Source organism: Otolemur garnettii, unplaced genomic scaffold, assembly GCF_000181295.1.
Source record: "Otolemur garnettii isolate 467f Iridium unplaced genomic scaffold, OtoGar3 scaffold00035, whole genome shotgun sequence".
Classification (NCBI taxonomy): Eukaryota; Metazoa; Chordata; class Mammalia; order Primates; family Galagidae; genus Otolemur; species Otolemur garnettii.
This window is the reverse complement of record NW_003852430.1, coordinates 9,324,676-9,347,224: the sequence shown is the minus strand read 5'-3', so window position 1 is coordinate 9,347,224 and position 22,549 is coordinate 9,324,676. Positions and strand designations below refer to the sequence as shown.

At 35.6% G+C, this 22,549-nt stretch overlaps 1 protein-coding gene across 1 annotated transcript in view; it reads left to right on the top strand.

Moving 5' to 3' along the window:
• The window catches only part of EYS (eyes shut homolog (Drosophila)), a 1,547,934-nt gene that overhangs the window by 552,452 nt on the left and 972,933 nt on the right, over positions 1–22,549 (top strand). The window contains exon 18 of the mRNA XM_012805052.1: positions 4,621–4,766. Within this exon, the coding sequence (XP_012660506.1) occupies positions 4,621–4,766 (146 nt within the window). The remainder of the gene's footprint in view (positions 1–4,620; positions 4,767–22,549) is intronic.

Sequence of the window (22,549 nt, the reverse complement as noted above, 5' to 3'; positions counted from 1 at the left end):
AGGATAGCATATGAATGACAGCCCTGATTAGTTTACAAAGCCATTGCAAAAGTGGACACTGATGTTGACATTGTCTGATACTTGGTAACTTATGTTATCTAATAAAACGAATGCCTTTTAAGTCACTGCCCTTAGTTAATTTAGATCACTCACAAAAGTATCCAACTACTGAAAATTTACAACTAAAGGCATAATTTATCAGAAAGATTACAATAATAGTAGCTAGACTATTAAAAAAAGTGAAAACAAAATTTCCAAACGCTTGGCTGATGTGATCATCATAGCCAAACCATTATTAACAAGCCTATTGTGACCTATCAGTGTGTGATGTTTAGGAGTGTAACAGTTCCTTACTGCTACAAAGTTGAAAGTAATTAATGTGCACTTAACTAAAAGACAAATACCTGTATGTCTGGAAACTAGTCATCAATCTAAATAACTTCTAATCTACTGTACAGAGACTTTACCATAACACCATTCTTTCAGGTTAAATTCATATCTATGTGTAGTCATTTATTTATGATAAATATAATAAAGACATGTTTTAAATATAATATATATAAATTATGTTACATATTAGAGATAAAATATATTAATAGATAAATATATTTATTTTTAAATATAGTAAAGATTAAATATAAAATAGATTGTTCTTGTTCTAAGTAAGAAATGTCATTAATTGTAAAAAACTGATTCAGAAATGTAATGGTAATAGCACAAGAAAAATGTATAAAAATATTTAAAATATCATATGAATTTTTTCAAAATTTGAATTGCTTTAATCTAGGCTAAATTAAGCTTATCAGAAAAATTTTACTAGTGATACTTTATAGTTTTGTTTTTCTTTTGACTGTAGACTTTCATAAAATCATCTGTTGAGGGAAATATAAATCCAGTCTCTTTGCGAATGCATTTTTAAATCAAAACTCATTTAAGGAATTCTATGCTATGTCTTTGATCTTATAATATCATTTAATCTACTTAGCAATTATATTTAAAAATAATTCAGCTTTTCAGAACATAAAAATAATTCATCTACTGATAAATTTCTTTCTCATCTGGACTAAGGTAATGACAGGATAAAAGAATAACGTAAATAAAATGTAAGCACAGGCTAAGTATAGGGCTAAATCCTTGTATTATGTTGCATTTCTCTATCTTCTTTCATTTGTCTGATATAATTTTATGTAATTATTGTTCTTTTTTTATCTCTATTTTAATGTATTGAATTTTCTTCAGAAGTCACCAGTTAATGTAATGCTAGTGAATAGAAAAATACATTGAAAACCTATCTGAAAAATTTTGGGACACTCTCAAATAAAAATAATATGAACAAAAATTTCCAATACTTTGACAACATATTCAAGTGTAATTCGACTAAAACTTTTGAAATGAAAGCCCTACATTTAAATAAGAAATTTTTATTACATCAAGATTATATTACATATTTCATGATCATAATCACTCTCTTGAGATAAACAATATTTTTAGATACATATGTGTGTATTCTAAAAACTGTTAATATTGAGTTTTAGCATAAGGGTGAAATGTTTTAGAAACCTTAACTGTAAAGTGTTATAATCAGTATAAATTTGACTGGATCACAAGAGACATTAATTAAAAGGCAGGCTTGCTGTTATTTTTTTTCCCTTAGCCTCAGTAGATGTGGTCATCATCGAGGCCCCTCAGAACGCAATAGCAAAAGAAAATTAGACCAAAACTCCCAGATCATGCACTTTAGCCCAAAGCCGATGGGAGGAAAATGTTTTGTGAGGATCCTTAAGATACACCCTGTGCATTTTTTAAAAACATGTTTAATGGCTAGGATGGGGTACAATGTAAAAAAAGTTGTGCCAGTTCAACATCATGCTTGCCTTCCTTACTAGAGGAAGGAGGAGGAGGCAAAGAACAGGACAGAGGGGAAGGCAGGTGCAAGGCAGAGAGCGCACAGTAGGCACATTGTTATTCTTCTGGGAAAGACCAGACATGGAGATTCAAGGCAGAAGTTCTGTTTTACGGTAAAATTTTATTCACAGAAATTTGACCTCATCATGTTTAGCACGATGAAACACAAGAAAAGTAGGTTAAATAGTTTCTGTAAATTATCTCTTCAGCAGGACGGCTGCCAGTAGTGAGTCTGTAACTTTTTAAAATCTTTACAAAATTGTAGATGCTCTTCACAAAAGACTGTAGAGTCTCAGGACTTTTTGGCATCACTATTAACAAAGCAGGGGTCCTCTACACTCCTGTTGAATAAGCATTTATGGTTTATCTCTCTTTAATGATGCTTAAAATATATTTTATGTAAAAATAAAGCATGCTTTTTTAGTGTTGAAAAGTTCATGTTCCAAAAATGTTTTTGAAAATGAGAGAATTTCATAATGCTTTTGATTGAAATTAAAAGTTAGAAAGTTGTTCCTGAAGTCAAAGTAAAGAATTCCTGAAGAAGATTTTGACCCATCATCATAAAGATAATATTTTGCATATTCATTTGTATACTGAAGACATTAAGAAAAGTCAACTCTTTAAAAGTTCAGAATTGGCCAGGAGCAGTGGCTCACACCTGTGATCCTAGCACTCTGGAAGGCTGAGGCAGAAGGATCACTTGAGCTCAGAAGCTAAAGACCAGCTTGAGCAAGAGCAAGACCCTGTCTCTACTAAAACATAGAAAAATTAGCTGGGCATGGTGGCAGGCACAACAACTCGGGAGGCTAATGTAAGATCAGTTGAGCCCAAGAGTATGAGGTTGCTGAGATAGGCTGATGCTACAGCATACTAACCTGGTCAACAGAGTGGGACTTTGAAGAAAAAAAAAAGAAAAGAAAAAAAAGAGTTCAGAGAAAATACATGTATTTATTTGTGTTTTCACTGTGAGATTATTTTTTAAAGTAGAAATAAAATTGAGATTTTTTTTTAAATGTTGGAGTCAGCAAAAGGGGGAGATGGAAAATGGCTGTCATCTTTCTCATGTGGCTGACTAGGTGTGTGGTGAGGCCTTTAGTGAAGATGGAGGCTTGCTTTAAAGTAGACTTTAACAAGATTACCTTGTGTAAAGAAAGCTTGAGGCACATGTAAGATATTTAGGAGACATGACCAGTAAACATCGGTGCTCAGAAGAGGCAGGTGCTGGTGGCAGGGATCTGGAAGTCATAATTATTCTGGAACAAGTGTTTGCCCAAGGAAATGAAAAGTAGTGAGGGTCAAGGCTAGAGCCAGAAAAACACCAACAATTAAAGAATTAATGAAGTCTAATGACTATAGAGGCAGAGGAGAATGGAGAGAAAGATGTCACAGAGACATGCACTGAGCCCCTTTCCTTTATGTGCTTTTAAAGGCCCTCTGTTACCTGGCTACCTGCTTACCCAGACTCATTCCCTATGCTTTCCCCATGGTGCTTCAGCCTTTTGAAGTTTCAGGCATTCCTGACCAACTCAACACATCACTGTCAGGATCCCACCCCAAGAGCAGTGTCTGCTGAGACCTGTGGGAACTGGTGGCAATCAACTGAAGAAATATGGAGTTAGAAGTAATGGTAAAGAAAGACAAGAGGCCTAGAGTAGAATTAAAAGTGGGAGCCAGGGGTCCATTGCCCATCATGGGATTCCCACAATGGCCCAGAGTGTTTGCTCCACTCTCAGAAATAAAACTGAGATTCTTAAAACAAGTTACATAATAAATATTAGTCATGTGCCCACATCTAAGTTTAAATAAAAGTTGGTGTTTCTTTTAAAAGGTCTTATGAGCAAGTTAGGAATATAGACATGTGAACATTATAATAAATATACATCAATAAAGATGATGAATGAGAGCATGCAGCATTTGTCTTATTTTATTTAACAGATGAGTGGATAAAGAAAAGTATATGCAATGAAATACTGGTCAGCCATTAAATAAAGAATGAATTCCTATATTTTGAAACAGCATGGATGAATTTGAAGGACGTTATATTAAATGAAAGACACCGAGCACAGAAAGACAAACACCCTGTGTTCTCATTCATATGAGGAATCTAGAAAGGCTGATCCCGCTCTTTAGGATTAACCAGTAAAACCCTTTCTATCACCTCTTCTAGGATTTACTGGGGCTCTGATAAGGACCATCTTTATTTGTCACTCAATCATTTAATAAGTTGTATGAATAAAACAGGTTCATGGGGATGTTAGACTTCTGTGGCCATAAAGTGGTGAAGGAGGTTAATTAGAAAGAGTTCACTTTAAAAATCTGAATTAAAATATGGCCCAAAAACATTATAATGAAAGTTGGTAAAAAAACATTTTTCTAAACTTCTAAAAGAAAAAAAAACCTCTGTGCAGTTATTTTTGCTAAGTGTATTTTTCTATTAAGTTAATATTACATATCAAAATTATTTTCATATTCTGGTATTAGTCCTTATTAATTTTACAGTCATTATTTCCCCCAGATTCCTTTTTAAATTTCCCACCTGAAGAACATTTGAGAATAAAAATATTTGAAAAAGGAAATTGTTGTAATTTTTAAAGAAACAATAAAACAGATACATTATTTAAGTCAAAAGTCTTGAATTCAACTCATATGCATTAATTATGTATATAATAAATGTTATTTTTACACATTTTTCCTCATCTTCCCACTTTTCTGTAGATTTTTGTGTAATTGCAAGCCTGGGTACCATGGATCCTTCTGTGAACTGGGTGTGAGTGATTGTAAAACCTCGCCCTGTCTAGATGGAGAAACCTGTGTCCACAGGAATGATGGATATAACTGCCTCTGTGCCCCGGGTTACACAGGTAAACCTAACACTACCTTGTATGAAACAACATATTGTGTCTGTAAATAAATGACAATCTCATATTTACATCCCAAATCTGAAATAGTCTTCCTGAAACAAACGTGGCAGTCATGTCAGGAGATACTCTGTTCTCTTGTAAAAAAGAACTACTCAGTTGCATTACGTGTGGGAGTGGGGACTGCGTTCGCGCGCTCCCCTGATTTTGTGTTGGCAGAAGAGAAGTAGCGCCCTCTACTGGCCGTGCTGGCATCTCTCAGGCTTTTGACATCTTTTGGCACCTCTGTGCTGTGGACCTTAAATCCAGGTGACCACTGTTGCAGCTCCACTCAAAAAAAAAAAAAAAAAAAAAAAAAGGAACTCAATAAAAACTTAAGTTATGTGTTTTTATCTGGAAATTGCCAAACACTAAGTTTATATTTTAAAGAGTTTTACATTTTTATTATTTTTAAAGTGAATTTATCTGAAGTATGTTCATATGGCCATAATATAGCAAAGTATTGCTACATGAATAAGGGAAATAACATTATTATCCCTGTCATAGAAACATTTTTTTTAAAATATACAAGTTCATTTTTTAAACACTTTTATTATAGAAATTAATAAGAAAACATGATTTGGGGTTAGATTCGTAATATCAATTATTCTACAACCTCAATTCAATCTAAACATAAAGGCAAAACTTATCAAGGAACTGAGACAAAGTAGCGGCATTAGTCTTCAATTAGGTGGGAAATGGCACTTACAGAATACAAAAAGCTTTATGGTTTTGGCATTCCGGTGTGATGTGGGTCTAACAGGAAAGATTTCTGCTAAGATCTCACTGAGCAGAACTGGCTCACCCGCCCATCTTCAGTTGCAGTGGAAGGTGAGAGATTTAAAGTGTTTGTTTTTTAGAGTTTCAATTGAAGATAGTAAGAAAAGAATAATTACAATATATGCGTTATAGTTTGATTTATACCAAGACAGACATATAACTAGACATTGAAAAGGAGGTTATTCCCCTCAGGAGAGTTACACGTCTGTGCTTTTCTTTACCTGATCTTTTAACATGGAAACTGACTTTCCTTTTTACACGTGGACATAGAAAGCTTTGTGTTGTTGTCTTGCATTGTTTATTTTGTCTTAGCCTCCTGCGGAAATCATTCTTCTTCAAGGCTCCTAAACCTCTACAGTTTTGGGAAAGAAGTTTACATTTATTCATTCCTCTGCTATTCCATTTCCAGGAAGTCATGGCATTGTAAGATTTTACTCGGAAAATCTTAAATTTTAAGACAGAAGGATATTACTCTTTTTGCACATTTTTCAAGATCTTACATCCAGTAGCAACAGAGCCAGGGAAACAAATGAACATGCTCTTCTATTCTGGTTTCATTCCATGAGTAAAAGTAAAATTTGAGTGAAATGGTATTAGTGACAGAGAAGAAAGAGGAAAAAAATTAAGTACAATATTAAATGTATTACAGTTTGGTAACCAGATATAGTATAAGCAAAGTTTAGCTTTGCCTATACCTATTAATTTGTATAATTCAATTATTAAGGACATAGATCTTTCCAGATTCTACAACTAAGACTTTTTATGATCCTTTCTTCCAAAAGAATCAATGGGTTTTTGAGGATCACACACATTAAACAGTAAATATGCTCGTAGCATCATTGGCTAATCAATAATTCTTTACTCTATGCCTTGTATTCAATTAGCTATTGAGGTTTTATGGTGCTCAAGACTGACATGGTTCTTATTCTTATGGAGACTCATAGTATCTAGAATGGGAGACAGACCATAAAGCCATTCTATAATAGATTTATCTAGAGCATTATTAATTAAGGACCTTTATAAATAGGGTTGAAATTTACATATGTAGAAGATTTATGGAATTTAGTTATAATTAAATACATAGGCAATGGCATATGACCGTAGGTGTAAGTTTTATCTTACAAAAGGGAGAAATAAATCATCAGTGGATTACTAGTATGGCCTATCTTTGGCTTTATTTAAGAACATTTCCTTATGAATTTCAGTTTTAAGTATTAATTATTTAAATGTAGCAAAAATAAATATAAGTAAATTATATATTACTTTCTAAAATAATGATTTATGCAATTAGTGATAAGATTCTACTTAACTAAAAACAGTTATACTCACATATTATTAAAATATATGTCAAAGTTTATGAATTTGTGTTTATGTACTTTAAATAAAATTACATGTGGTCATGTCTATATTTGTATTTATAGGAAAGCATAAATAGAAAAAGAAAAATTCGTAAATCCTCTCTAAGAAATAGTGACTGTGATTATAATGCCATCTGGAAAGTATGGAAATGCAAGTCAAAAGTTCAAAATAATGAAATATTCTTATATTCTGTTCTAAGTAATGCATAGTTTTTTCTCAGACATGTTTGATACATTTGTGTGACTGTTAGCACTTAAAATATTCTCTATGTTTGAGAATTGAATTTTTTTTTGAAAGGCAAATACCCAAGCAGCCTAAGAACTATCACAACCTGCTTTGACTGCATGCACCAAAAAACATAGTTTGGTAAAATATGCTCAATTGATTAGAGTTACAATTTTGTTCCTCTAATGATATTTTTTATCACATTCTTTCTGCTGCTTAAAATGACCTGCCTCTCCTCTTTCTACTGCTGGACCTTATAACTTAACTCAGATGCTCCTTTCTAGAGAAAGTTTTTCTAGACGCTTCTGCTTTAGCTTCTCCTATTATTTACTTCCATAGCACACATTTTCTCTGTTGTTACTGATGATAACTTTGGGAAATTCTAATTTAATGGTCAGCCCATCTGAAGAGCCTTCACATCTTCACTGGCTCACCCCCGTATCTCTAATGTCTATCAAAGTTTGGGGTACTCTGCTGCATCTTGTCAGCCGAGTTCCTATTTAATACGACATACTAAAATAGAATGCGTTCCTACTTGAGTGTGATTAATTGAAATAGAAGATAAAAATGAGTGCGTGAAGGAAAAATAAAAGACGTAGGAGCCAGCTCATTTCAACCTCCTCGGTGCACATGATCCATCTGCAGGGATTTGAATACTGATGTTTCAGTGTTTGTTTCTGTTTGATTGATAAATATGTCTGTAGTCATAAAACTTAAGCATTCTGACAAATATTTGGCATTTGGTTATATTTAGCTTTAGATCTGTGGTTATCACTTCTCTTTATCAAGGACAATGTTTTGATTAGCGTGGCCTTTGCCATTTCCGTATCCTATTAATACAGGCAGGAGCAGACCAGGAAACAGACAGCCGACTTGTGCTCGACCCTTCTTCCTTTATGTGACAATATTCAAAATTCACTTTGACAACTCAGATGTGCAAAAATATATTATTCCTGTAATAATGAACTCAGTGTAATGTATGGGTCCAATTTCATCTAATAGAGAAGAATGTCAAGCTGCCAAGTCAACATGTGAGTTTTTCATGATGAAATTCAGTTAGTTTAGGTTCAGAATTCAATATCTTTCTGATTCAGAGATCCGTCACTCCTTTCCACTATCCAATTTCTATGCAACGAAGAAATAAGTACATTATCCCTGGTTTTGGGATACCAGGAACTGGTGTGCTTTTGATGCCCACGATCTCTTCTCTGGGCTTTGCTAGCTAGGTCCAAGCAGCCTCCACATCTCAAAGCCATGATGTTGTTTCAAACATTGTTACCTTGCCTTTACCACCTAAAGCCCACTAAGCAATTTCTCTCTTATCAAGACTGTATCTCACACATAGAAATGTTCCTTTGAAGAATGATATTTAGATCACTGAATCACAAAAACTCGCTGACTGCTTTAGTTCACTTCTTTTCTATAGACTGTTTTTTCACTCTTCTTAAGCAGCATTTCTTTAAAGCCCTGTATCAGCTTAAAAGGCACAAGGAGCAGTGGCACCAAAGGAATGAAACTTACAGAGTTTACTATTGAAGATTGATACTCTAGATTCACAATCCAGATGTTAATTCGAATAGCCAATTACTTTATTTGATTGAATTACCACATTAGTAGCCGCAGAATACAATGGCATCTTCTATTTGTTAATTCTCCAAATGTTTGTGTTCCAAGCACCATTCCCCAGGCCCTGGGGAGAGGCTGATGAACACAGCAGAGAAAGTTACTAGCATAAAAGAGCTGATGCTTCAGATATGGTCCACAAACCCAAATAAATATGGAAGATAATCAGGTAGTTATAAAGGGTAAGAAAAAATATATACTGAACATATTCGTCCAGATAGATTTAGCTGCTCTAAGACTAATATACTGAAATATAGTGACTAAAATAAGACAATACGTTTTCTCACATATGATACAGTATCATTCACACAGGACTTTGTCTTGTTCTATTGCTTTGCTAGTTATCAATACCTTGTCCTTATGTACGTAACTTTTACATAACTATTTCAGGCTTACTCATGTTGAAAAAAAGAAACTTTTCTCTTAATGTCAAAACAATTTGTTGGAAGGGTATACTAACTCAGATTACAGACAGTCCTAAAGGAGGAATTTTCACATCTTGGTAGATGCTTTGACGTGGGACATCAGGTAAGGTGCTATGCAGTAATCAAGGTAGCCAAATTGTCTCTATAGTTGCCATCAGCCAAAGTGTCTCTATAGTTACCATCAATTCTGAAATGTTTTAGCCATCAATTAAAGCCAGGTTTGTCAGAGACTGGACACACTGCTTCCTGGTGGAGTTGGAAACTTAAATGCTCATAGCTTGACCAGAAAGCTATGACCATAAAAAATAATTCATTCATATTTACTTCTCTGTGATATAAATATATATGAGAGACATAAGTCCTTTACCTGGTATGTAATTTCCAATAAGACATTCTTCAGCAGATACTAATTTCCATGGGGAAAAAATTATAAAAGGAAGTGATTATATGGGACCAAGATGATAGATGATGTTCGGGAGTTTAAACAAAGTATAAGAGAAAGCCATGGAAAAGACTGGCTTTGTTTAGGACTGAGATGCCAGTTATATGTTGATACATATGTACATATACACACACACAAATGTGTAAAGACAAGAGCGGTAGACAGATTTAGAGAGAGATCAAGAACCAAAATTGCACTTAATGACCTAGGAAAATGAAATATTTTCCTACTGTCAAATATTTATATATTTTTATGTAATTACACTATTACAAGAATAAAAAAGAATACTGTATTTTTAGGGGTCATTAGAATCTTTATAACAAACATATTAAGTTGTAACAATAAAAGATTTATCAGCTTGGCACCTGTAGCTTAGTGGTTAGAGAGCTGGCCACATGCACCAGGGCTGGTGGGTTGGAACCCAGCCAGGGCCTACTAAAGAATAATGACAACAATAACAACAATAACAAAAAAAAAGCCCCGTATTGTTGTGGGCACCTGTAGTACCAGCTACATGGAAGACTAAGGCAAGAGAATCACTTAACTCCAAGAGTTTGAGGTTGCTGTGAGCTGTGACGCCCCAGCATTCTACCGAGAGTGAGATAGTGAGACTCTGTCTCAAAAAATACAAATAAGGGCAGTGCCTGTGGCTCAGAGGAGTAGGGTGCCAGCCTCATTTGCCGGAGGTAGCAGGTTCGAACCTAGCTCCAGCCAAAGATTGCAAAAAAAAAAAAAAAAGATACAAATAAATAATTAAAAGATTTATCACGTCATAAATTAAATAGAGAAGCGCTCAATAATTTTAGCCATAGTTGGCAATCTAGCAGTCTGGGGTATTAAGGAAAAAAAAAAAACAGAGACATTGTATGAAGAAAAATATGGTTCTAAAATTTTTACATATTCACAAAATTCCTCAAAATGCTTTGTTTTTCCCACCTCTGTCTAAGCTCTGTGCTGAGCCATGACTAAACTTTACAGTTATATCCTAACTATGGTTCTATAACAAGACATGGATGAAAGATGTGTCATCCAAGCAATAACTCCAGAAAAGATTGTATTTGCCTGCGTAAATCAGAGGTGAGGTGGTGAGGGGATAATATCCAAAGGGAAAAATAGAAAACACAGTAAATCTTCCCCTAGAAGCAACTTCTCTGAATCCTATTTCTCCTGATACTGTTCAGCAAGCTTAGCCGCCTAGTGTTTTACTCTGTTGCCCAGTATCTCATGAATTCTTGTATGGAAAATAAGAACGTAGCCAGCTTTTCACCATCTCCAATACCAAATACATAATTTTTCTTATGCCTTCTTCCCCAAACAGGCATATCAAAAATTATAGAAGTCCAAAGTTGTTGTTAACATTTATTTCAGCATGCCTCTCTGCTTTTCTGTTTATTTTTATTTTGGCTAATTTGGGAAAAGATTTACTTACGCCTTCGTTTCCAGGGCTTCTCTTACGTTGTTACAATAATATTTCGCTTTTATTTTTAATTTCTAAACTGTGTTTCTCTGAACTAATATTGCTTTTTTGATTCTGCAATTTTCACTGGTAAAATGTCTTTTCTCAGAAATAATACTTATAAAACTTTTTGTAAATAATATTTGTAACATTATTTGCTTTATAAACATTAAGTATTACATTGTATTACTATCAGAAAATCATTACTTATCAGTTAATATCTACATGAGAACTCCAAAATACTAATTGAAAGCACTAAGTGAAGGGGAGGGAGTACTTGTCTGGTTATTGTAGTCCTGCGTATGAGCGTGAAAACCAGCTGTTTTCTTTTAGAAAGCTGAAATATCATTCTTGGTGGGTCTTTTTCCCTTCACTGAAAAAGAGGGTAGAGATAAGGATTGTATGCGATGAGGGAAGAGTTTTGACAAGATTTGGTAAGCTGGAACCCAAGGGTGAGTCAGACGCATCTATTTTAGGGAAAATGAACAAATTATCAGGAAAGCAAAATATAACATTCAACTATTTTTTAACTGTGCTTTAAAGTTATTACTTTAAACACCCAGTGAAAGTTCAAAATATAAAATAGTGGATGTTAATGGAACTTCGGGGAGTAAAAGATCAATGCAATCTCTGAAAAGGCGAGGACGAACAGTCCAGTCTTCCAAGAATTGCTATTAATGCTGTTTTCAGACCATCAATTTTGCCTCTTTCAAAAAAAAAATCCTGATCTCTCCCTTTTTCAGGCTAGATTCTGTGGCTCGCTATTATAATCACTATCGCTTGTCAGAGAAAAGATACTTGTGCACATAAAGAGAGAAAATGTTCTTACCTTGATTTCTTGACTACAGACATCAAGGAAGCACTTGGTGTACTCTGCCTGACAATCCGACTTCTTCTAATCAATTCCATTTCTCAGTATCCTCGCCTACCATTTCTAGTTTTCTCTTCTCTTTTTAAGCCTTTATTGGTCCCGCTACTGAACTTTCAACTATCTTTGCTTCTTAACTCGCTGAGAAAACAAAAACTGCCACAACTTCTTTACTTTTCTGCTGAGAACTGCCAATCTACGTGTATCTGCATTCAGAGACTGTGTTTTCCCTGTTCCCATGTTTATGTCTATGGGAAACCCTTTTGCTGCTGTGTGGATTCTTCCTTTATCACCTGCTATTAAAAAATATTTAGCTTCCAATTATTTTCCGCAGTATAATTTTTTTCCTCTATGTTATCTCACTACTATCAGCAGATAAATATCATTTACCTCTTTTTCATCTCATTTGTGGATCTTTTCTTTTTAGTCACTTCCATTAACCTTTTTCCTTTATCTCTTTTTAAAAAGAATCAAATGCATCATCTATGGTGAATGTCCATTTTCTCCCTTCCTGTCTTTTTTTAAACTCGTTTCCCATCATGCTTTAAATCCCAAGACTAAAATCACACCCTTCTTGTTGGAGGTCACCACTGATTCCCACAATGCCAAATTCAAAGGCGAATTCTACTTCTGCATCTTAGCACGTTATCAGTAGCATTTTACCCATTCCTTCTGCGTAAAACATTTCCTAAACTCGGACTCCAGTTTTCACAACTGCCAATTTCATCATTTTCTGCTACCATCAGTAATTGTTTAGAACTAGTGTTTTATTAGAGTTGGCATAGTGACTTGAAGTGGTCTCTGAAATAAGTGGAAAGAGCTAGTGAACTTTTAGCAAGAAAAAGAAATTCTATTAACAATTTACAGAGCGAATAGACCCTGTCCTGGTGACTGCTGGCTCTGTGGAAAGCACAGTTTGGGGTTTTATACACAACTGAAGAGAAGCTTCAACTTCTTAGAAGTCTCCCAGAGTCTTAATTAACTCTGTACTCAAAATAACCCACATGCAAAGGCTTAATCAGCCTCATTCCCATAATAGCCAAGGTTAGCCTAACCCAGAACAATCCAGAATAGCCTAGTCACATCCACCATCCTTCCTGTTCACATCTAGCAAACTACCCCAAACACTTTATTTGCATTCGGTAGACAAATTCACTTAGTAGTAAGGAATTGCTTCCATGTGTTTGTGTTTAAATTACATAAATAAGCTGATAATTCCCAAATTGATTTTATGAATCTTGTCCTCTCTCCTGACTTCCTGAATGGTATACTCAAATAATTACTCAATGTACCCATATTACATCTTAAACTGATCCAGAACTGAGGATTTATCCAGTCATGTTCTACCAGCAGTGTCATCCCCCTCTCTGAATGACATCATTAATCACCTGTGTCTGAGGTCAAATTTCTAGAGTTATTCTTAAATCTCTGCTCACCCCTCATCATGCTGTTAGCAATACTAGCTGTATCTTCAATATGTTTTTATTGAGTCACTTCTCACAACCCTCATTATATTCTCCCTAGTCTAAACCACCATCATCTTATTGCCAAATATAACATCCTAGTTTGTCTCTGTCTTTCACTCTTGTCATGTTAAAATATGTTTCCTTTATACCAGATGATTGTTTAAAAATATAAAGCCGATCACTTTACTCTCAAGTTCAAAATCTTCCTTAGCTTCCCATAATGCTTGAATGAAACAGATATCCCTGAGTTTGGCCTGGTAAATCCCAGTAATCTGCCCTACCTGGCTACCTCTCTGATCCCCTTTCCTTCTACATTCTCCCTCATTCCCACATTCGCCCTCTGCAATTCACTTGGTTGTGGATCACTTTCCTCAGATATAGGCGTGGTTTACTCCCTTATTCTATCAGTTTTCAAATGAAGATTATCTTAGAGGCTTATCTGCCTTGTATACAAATAATGCTATGTCACCCTGTCCGTGACATACTATCGGATCTTTTTTTCCTTTGTAGCAATCAACATTTCTCATCATTTTATCACTTAATCTTACTATCTTTTTACCTATTTTATCTTTTACTACCAGAATTGAATCTCTTTGAAGGCAAGAATTTCCTTTGCTCACTGTTTTATCTCAGTGCTTATGAAAGTTCCTAGGACACAAGTCTTTTTTCAGTAAAAGGATATTTCACACTTCAAGTAATCTGATTTCTGAATTGCATTCAATTTTAATTTTTTGCATATAAATACACATAATTGCCTACTGATTGTAGATTTTTATTGTTTTCTCTTTTTATTTTCTTTCCATAATAGCAGTAAAAGACATTATTTTGATAATGAATATACTCATTGAATATATGAGTATTCAATAGAAAATAAAAGTCTACTTTTTAAGTGCTCGCTTGTTGACACTAGCAAACTAACCAGAGAATATTTTACAACAACAAAAATCAGGCTTGTTCTGAATTAAAAGCATACACATATGAATATATAACATCAATTCTAAATCCAGAAATGATATACTTTGATTTAATATTACAAAGTAAAATTGTTCTTTGTAATAAATCTACAAGTGAAGTGATACATAAAATTTAGACTTTATATTACTCATTAACCCATAATAAATCTTTCTAAAATGAAACTAATAGCAAAGTAAGTCAATTGACTTTTCATTAGTAATTCTTTATATGATATATAACAATTTAACCTTACAAAATAAGATACTAAAAATAATGATTTGAGATACCATTAAAAACACATAAATTATCATACATTTATAGGTCATTATCCATTTATATCTAATTTTCTAGGGTAGCAGTATTTGTATGTCATAAATGTGACCATCTGATATTTATTGGGCTTAAAGTCTAGCTACATCTTTAAAATCTACTTTTATTTTAAAACCAATACATGTATTATTGTGCAAGAAAATGTGAATAAGAATGACCCTAAAAACTAGTGTGTACCAAAAGTCATAGTTACTGAACAGTTCAAATATTTTAGACATGATGTGGTTTTTAGTCCTAATAGTTCAGTTTTTCTTTTTACTAGGTTCTAACCAAGGCTGAGCACTCAAATGACAGACTGATTTATGGAGACTCAATAACTTCCAAAGTACATGGGTATTTGGCAAAGTCAATGCAAAGAACTACACCTACAACCCCACGTGAGAACCCTGTAGTACTGTCACTGGTATAAATGTTCTTGCTGATGTTGCAGAAAAAAATTTCAGAATGTCCACACACCCAGGCAATAGTGCTAGGTTTATTGACTGAAAGGGGACAGGCTTAGGAAAGGCTTGTGCAGAAGTGAATGTACATTCTTCAAGAAAGGGAATGGGCAGGCTTGAAAAGAGTAACTGCCCTGAGTCCTGAGTGTTTTTATTTGTTGAAGTCAAAGAAAGCATGATGGTCAGTGTTCATTCTGTCCTTATTCCTAGTTGCCCTATTTTTCCCTTTGTGGGGGAGGGGCAAAACCACAATGTTAATTTATTATAATTCTAATATAATGGGGGAAAGGTCACTCTGTGCCTGTGCAGTGCTGGAAAATTAATGCCTTTTTTTCTCTCCTCAGATGTGTTTGGTCAATAGCTATTCAAGCTAGCTGGTTAACTTTCCCTTCCCTCCTTCCTTGCTCACCTAACTGACTACCTACACTAACAATCCTCCCAATCGCCCAATGGAAAAAGTAATGTTAGTGCAAACTGAGGGAAGAATTGGGTGTACACGGGATACTTTAAGTAAGATTTACATAACTGGCCTCTTGGAGGATTAGAGACTGCTAAATGGTGAAGATCCGGGAGCACATGGATACTGGCCCACCTACAGGTGTTATTTCTGGAAACAAGCCTCTGTAGTTCCTGTGGGAGACACAGATAATTCCTCTGGTATGTGGGCTGTATTCTTTTGGCCAGCTTCTGATTTTGGCTACAGTAGGAATGAGCAATTCTGAGTGATCTCAGCTCACTTCTTAAGAATAGTTTTCATGTAAGTGCTTCCTAAATCTTTGCTTCCTCTCAAGGATCTTCTCCTACAGAGCTGGAACCACTTTAGCTTATATGCATGCATAAAATATGAGAAGGCAGTGCCCCAACACACCCTTCAGACAATGGGATCTGGAATGTGTTATGTAAATATTCTAACCACCTGCTCTACATGTGGAAAACCTTGATTGTATATTTTCACTTCCTAAAAGGTCACTAGAGAATCATATCCTCATTGCCCCTAATAATAATCATAATAAGGCTTCTTCTGCTGACTTTTCATCATCCTCTGGTCTCATCTCCTTACTTCCTAATTCGCATTACTTAAGATCATCTACCAAATACCTTACTGCCCACAGTCTTCATCTCAGGTTCCAATTTCAGCAGAATCCAGACTAAGACAAGGGGTTTATGACATGGGAAGAGTAATCCAATAAGGAAGCCCAAAGTCAAGGCCTGTAACATATTTTGCACTTTTGAAATGATACAGGATTCCACCACTCAGGGCTAGACAGGGAGTCCTCCATTCTCTAGGCCCAGGTGAGCTCAGAGGTCAGAACCCCCTTTCCAGGCACAAGCAGATTGCCTTCTTTGGGACACACCTTCTGGGCTCTGATAGGATCATGAACAAAGCAGCCTGTGATGGTTTTGTGCAGTGGTTCCACCTTGTCCCTAATCCCTTCTCAGGGACAAAGACTGTGAATGACCACCTGCCAGCCATGTGTAATCCCCTAGACTTAAAACCACTAGATAAAAGAGCCTATGTGGAGACTCCAGAGAGAGTTCTTCAGTTCTTTCCCCCTTCCAGAAGCTCTGGTGCTTTTTACTTTTTCTAATAAAAAGTCCTATCTTATCACTTATCTGTGGTCCATGGGTTCATTCTTCGAATCCCAAAGACCAAGGACCTACTGAAGAGTGAAATTCCGGTATCAGAATTATGAAAATTCTTGCGGTCTGTAGGTCAGACACTGCCATTTGAAGAACAGATTTTCTGTATTTAGCTATAAAGGGAATAAAGAGTGTAATAAATTCAAATTCTACCTCTTTGGGTTAAGTGAATCAGAATTAATTTATCTATGGAAACTACAGAATGAGGCTATAATTCTGACAGTCACCTAACACATAATGCTGTTGCTGCAGGAAGACGAGGCCCAGTGGAGAGAAAGAGCACCAAAAGACCATGTTTAACAGAGGAAGGGCTTTGCTTCAGCTGGCAGAGCAGTGGCAGAGAAGAATTCAAAATGGCCGTGCTCCCCAACTGGCTCAGTCTTCTCCCTTTTGCTCCAGTCAAAAAGTTATCCCCCACAGGTACCTTTCTCATTGGTCAGCTTGAACCAAACTGGAGAAATGGGCTCTGGCTTTTATAGAACCATGGACTTTCACAGAAGAAGGAGGAAAGGTCAGACACCAGTCCCAGGAAGTTAAGTTTTTATAAATTTCAAAGAGCTGAGTCACCATGGGGAGGACCTTGCAGGTGTATCCTTGGCAAGGCGTCTCCTTGAGAAGACCTCGTTCTCTTAGACCTTACATTTTTTGGGTATCCTCTCTCATTGTGTCTATAGGGAGACAATATTATTACTCTTGAGACTGAAGTATTCTTCAGTGTATAAATGACAACTGATGGCATCACCAAAATGTCAGTGATTTCCATCTTTAACTTAGTACTTTCCAACACTGTCATTATTTCACTGAAATGTTTTGTGGTTTCATACAAGCTGGCCAAATTTAAAGATTTAAAGCCATTTAAAATCAAAATATAAAAGCATTACCTGCCAGGTCAATTGTGGCTTTTAATAAAATAATGCATGGAAACATTATCCATTAGAAAGCAAAAAATTTTGGAAACATTTGTGATTTGAAGTCTTGACCCCAATAATTTTAATGTACAGAGAAGAAAAACGAGGCTTCTATATTTTTCTTTTAAAATTTATTTGTGTATATATTCACTTTTTAATTGACATTAAACTTATAAAACAATATGATTTTTTATATATGTATACATTATAAACATTCAAACAAGCCTAATTAACATACATACCATGTGATCAACTTTGTGTATTTTTGTGATGAGAATGTTAAAAATCTATATTTTAGAAATTTTAAAATATACAATACATTGTTATTAACTGTAGTCACCATGTAGTACAATATGTTGTTATTGGCATTTCTTTCATCAGGAGGTCCTTGGTCTTGAGGATTTGAAGAATGAACCCACAAACCACAGATCAGGGGTAAGACAGGATTTATTATACAGAAAAGAATACAGAAAAAGCAGCAGAGCTCCTGGGAGAGGGAAAAACCCAAGTCAGAAGTCTCCCACATGGGTCCTTTGTCTAGGGTACATGTTACATTTTGGCCAGGACTTGGTAGGTGGAAAAACACTTTTATGAACTTATTGAGTATATTAACAAATGAATGAATGCACTCCCTCTGCTGGGGAAAGGTTATTAGGTCTTTGCAGTTTTTGTCTCAGGTAGGGATTAGGATGTGTGCTCCCTGCTCAAGGTAGAACCATCCAAAACATTTCAGGCGGCTTTGTTCATGACCTTGCTAGAGCCCAGAGGGTGTGGTCTGGAAAGGGCAGCCTGTTTGTGCCTAGAGATGGGGGTCTGATTTCTGAGCTCACCCAGGCCTAGAGAATGGGGATGAGGTTCCTTGTCCAGCCCTGAGTGGGGAAATTCTGCACCAACATCACTTATTCCTCCACCTAAGGGATACTTTATACCCTTGGATCTACATCTCCCCTTTCCCTGTCCCTTTTGTTCCCTATGCCCCAACAGCCTCTGATAACCAACTTTCTACACTCTGTTTCTATAAGATCAAGTTTACAGATTCCACTGTGAATAAGTGTATCCCATTTTGGAAAAACATATATTATGGGTATATAATAGTTGTATATATTTTTAGGTACATGTCATGTTTTGATATCGGCATATATATCAATCTATGCATATCAATCAAATTAGGGTAATTTGAAAGGGTTGTTTCCTCTGATGCTGTAGTGAGTGATTAATCTCACTGTTATATTTTCTATTTATTCTTTCCCTTCAAGAAATTCTCTTACTTAGTTTTCTTCTCTTGGGCATCTTTTTCTCTTAGTCTTTCCCAGAATGGTTTCCTGCATTATCTAACTAAAACAAATCATCTGGAGTATCTTGATCTAGTCACAGTGTGACTCTGCACCCTTAAAGTTCCAGTCATCCTTCCTGACACATTTACTGAGATCCTACAATGTGCCAACTTGTGTTAGTGCTGGGAAGTTGCAAACAACAGGTTAGACTGTATTATTTTCCTCTGGGACCCTGAGAGAACTATAGCTTTCCTGTGTTTACTCTCGTGTCATAAACTTGATGATGCTGTGTCATGAACTTGATGCTTTCAATCAAAGCTTAGTAGGAAGTGAGGACCAAGGAAAGAGGACATGTAAAATTATTTTCCCATCTCTAACATATGGGACTCAGGTACCTCTGCCGGGCGGCAGAGGACTCAAAAGGGAAGGTCCCCTCCTCCACTTTGACCACTAGTTCTATGAGATATGGTCATGTTGCAGGAAGACGAGGCCCAACGGAGAGAAAGCACCTAAACACCATGTTTATCAGAGGAAGGGCTTTCTTCACCAGCTGGGAGCTTACAGCATAGAATTCCAAATGGCCATGCTCCCCAACTGGCTTGGTCTTTCCCTTTTTATCTCTAGTCAAAAAGTTCTACCCCATAGGTACCTTTTCCACTGGCCAGTTTGAATCAAGCAGGAGATGCTGTTCCAGTGCCCAGGGGATTTCACAGAAGTGGAAATTTCCAAGTTCCAGGAAGTTAAGTTTATAAATTCCCAAGGGCTGAATCACCATGGAGAGGACCCTGCAGGTGTATCCTTGTGGTCTCCTTGAGAAGACCTGTTCTCCTAGACCTCACCTTTCTCGGGTATTGTCTCTCAGACAGACTTTGAGATGAATCCTGTCCTAAACAAGACATCTGTAACCAGTTAGATCTATCTTCAGAAGACAGCAGTTTGACTTCTTGCCCCATTGTTTACAGGATTTAATTATTCACATACAACGGCTTGCTCAATGCAGTGGGGCTCACAGGCTGAATCTAGTTCTGTTTGATGGGGTAAAATGATTTATTAAGATTAGATAATATTTTTAAATTAGTCTATGTCATGATGCTAATCATTTTTATTTTTTATTAAAATTTGAAAGGCCTGGAAACACTAGAGGTGCATTTTCAGTTTGGTAATAATAGGCTGGCTGTGGGAAGTGTTGCTTCCTGGAGAAGGGATGTACATTCTTGTTTCACATGAGTCGTCAGCTGCACTTATTTATACCATTTACCTGACCAAGATGCACATTTGAGTTTTTCTCCACCATAATTTGAGAGCACCATAATAATAAGTTTCCCATGTTTAACATATTCGCTCCCTTCATTTGCTACCTCTGAATAAAATTCTCTATTTCTGGGTGAAAAATTTTACAGTCACCTCTTAGTTTATTGGGAAATAAACTGTAACTCCTCTTTGATTTTTTTTTTTTTTTTTTTGGCATCAACATTTAGTTTTCTTATCTTTTACAGGAATATTGAAGGACCTTTCTGCTCATAAACAGTATGGATTTAAGTTTCCTAAGGGAGGTTATTATTTAGGAAAATGCTTACACTGGTAAAAACTTGCCTTCCTTCAAGAGGAATAAAACAAAGCCAAGCTGTTTTCTTTGTATAGAGCTCTTGAAAAGTTGACTAGCTTTTTAGTACTGTGTGCGTGATTGCTTTTAGAGAAAATTTTGGTTCCAAGAGAGTGGACATAGTTATATTTTTATTTATTGGCTCAAGTGAAAGTTCTTTCATTTTGTCCTCTTTGAAGAGAGTGAGTAAGGAAGAGTTGAATTTTTTTTTCTCCCTCAGGTATTTTATTTCATTTGGGGAACTTTATGTTCATAGTGTTTATTTTAGGCCTAAAAGAAAACAATTTTACGTCTGGTCAGTTAAAGACATTTAAATTCAATACCATGATGCCAACCTAATTCTCATTTAAAAAAAAAAATTAAGTAGATTTATTGGTGGCTGCTATGACCAAAGTTGCTATGAAAATTCTCATACAAGTCTTCTTTATGGAAGTAGATTTTCAGTTCTTCTGAGTAAATACCTAGGATTATAATTACTAGAAGATAGGATTGCAATCACTGGGTGACATGGGTAGGCACATGTTTAACTGTATAAAAAGGTACAAAGAATTTCCAAAGACATTGTAACATGTTTCATTCCCATAACAATGGTGTAAGAATTCTAGATGCTCAGCATACTCTCCAATACTTGGGATTGTCAGTTTGCCTTGTTTTTAATTAAATACATGGTATAAAATGATACATTCTAGTGATTTTCATTGACATTTCTTTGAATTGAATATTCACAGCTATTTATATATCTTCCTCTGTGAGACCTGTTCCAGATTCCTTACTGTATTTGTCTTGTGCTCTTTGTCTTACTGAGCTTCAGAACTGCTTTGTATATTGTAAATAGATCAATCGTTCTTTCAGTAGATAGAATTCTTTTGTCTAATGTAATTTGGGTTAGTATTTCTTCCAATCTGTGTATTGCCTAAGTAGGGAATCACTGTGAAACCTGCCCTTTTCCCTTGGTTGGTTAGCTGAAAGATCAACTCACAATTATGGTAGATTAATAAGAGAAAGGTTTATTTCCAAATACCGTGTGAATGGGGAGAAACACAAGAATCATTACCCAAAGGCTAAGTGATGGTCAGAGACCTTTATAGATGCCTTTTGGAAGGGAGGGGGCAGAATGCGGAAAGTATAGGTACAGCAAGTGGTTGCCATGGGAGACTTATGTAGATGTGTGGAAACAGATTGATTTGTACATTAACCTGAGAGACAGGTATCCTACTGGGGCCAGGTCTATTAGCATGTCATAAGGAGGTCAGCAGCCCCTTTTTGAGTCTCAATCAGTTTACTTAGGTTTTATGTAGATAGAGAGGAAATGCCTCTTTCAATGCTTCCTGATCATGAATGGCCTTTAGTTGGAAATATTCTATATACCAAGGAGTCATATTTTGGAGAAAAATTTCCTTAGCTCCTTCACCTATATAGATATTCTTCAGTATACCTTTTACTTTTTTTGTGGCAAACTATGCATAACATAAAACGTACCATCTTAACCATTTCCTTAACATACAGTTTAGTAGTATTAAACACATTCATAATACTGTGTGACTGTCATCACCATTCATCTCCATAACTCTTTCCATCTTCTAAAACTAAAAGCCTATGCCAACGAAACAGTAACTCCCCACTCTTCACTCCCTCCAGCTCCTGGAAACCACCATTCCATCTTCTGTCTTTATAATCTTAACTACTCTACCTCCTGTAGAGTACACGAGGTGGATTAGTTAAGATTATAAAGAATTTGTAGTAGTAGTCATGTACTCACAGGAGGTAGAGTAGTTAAGATTATAAAGAATGTAGTAGAGGAGTACTACTACCAGATCATAAAGAATGTAGAGTACATGAGGATGTAATGGTAGAGTAATACTACTAGATTATAAAGAATGTAGAGTACACGAGGATGTAGTAGTGGAGTACTACTACTAGATCATAAAGAATGTAGAGTACATGAGGATGTAG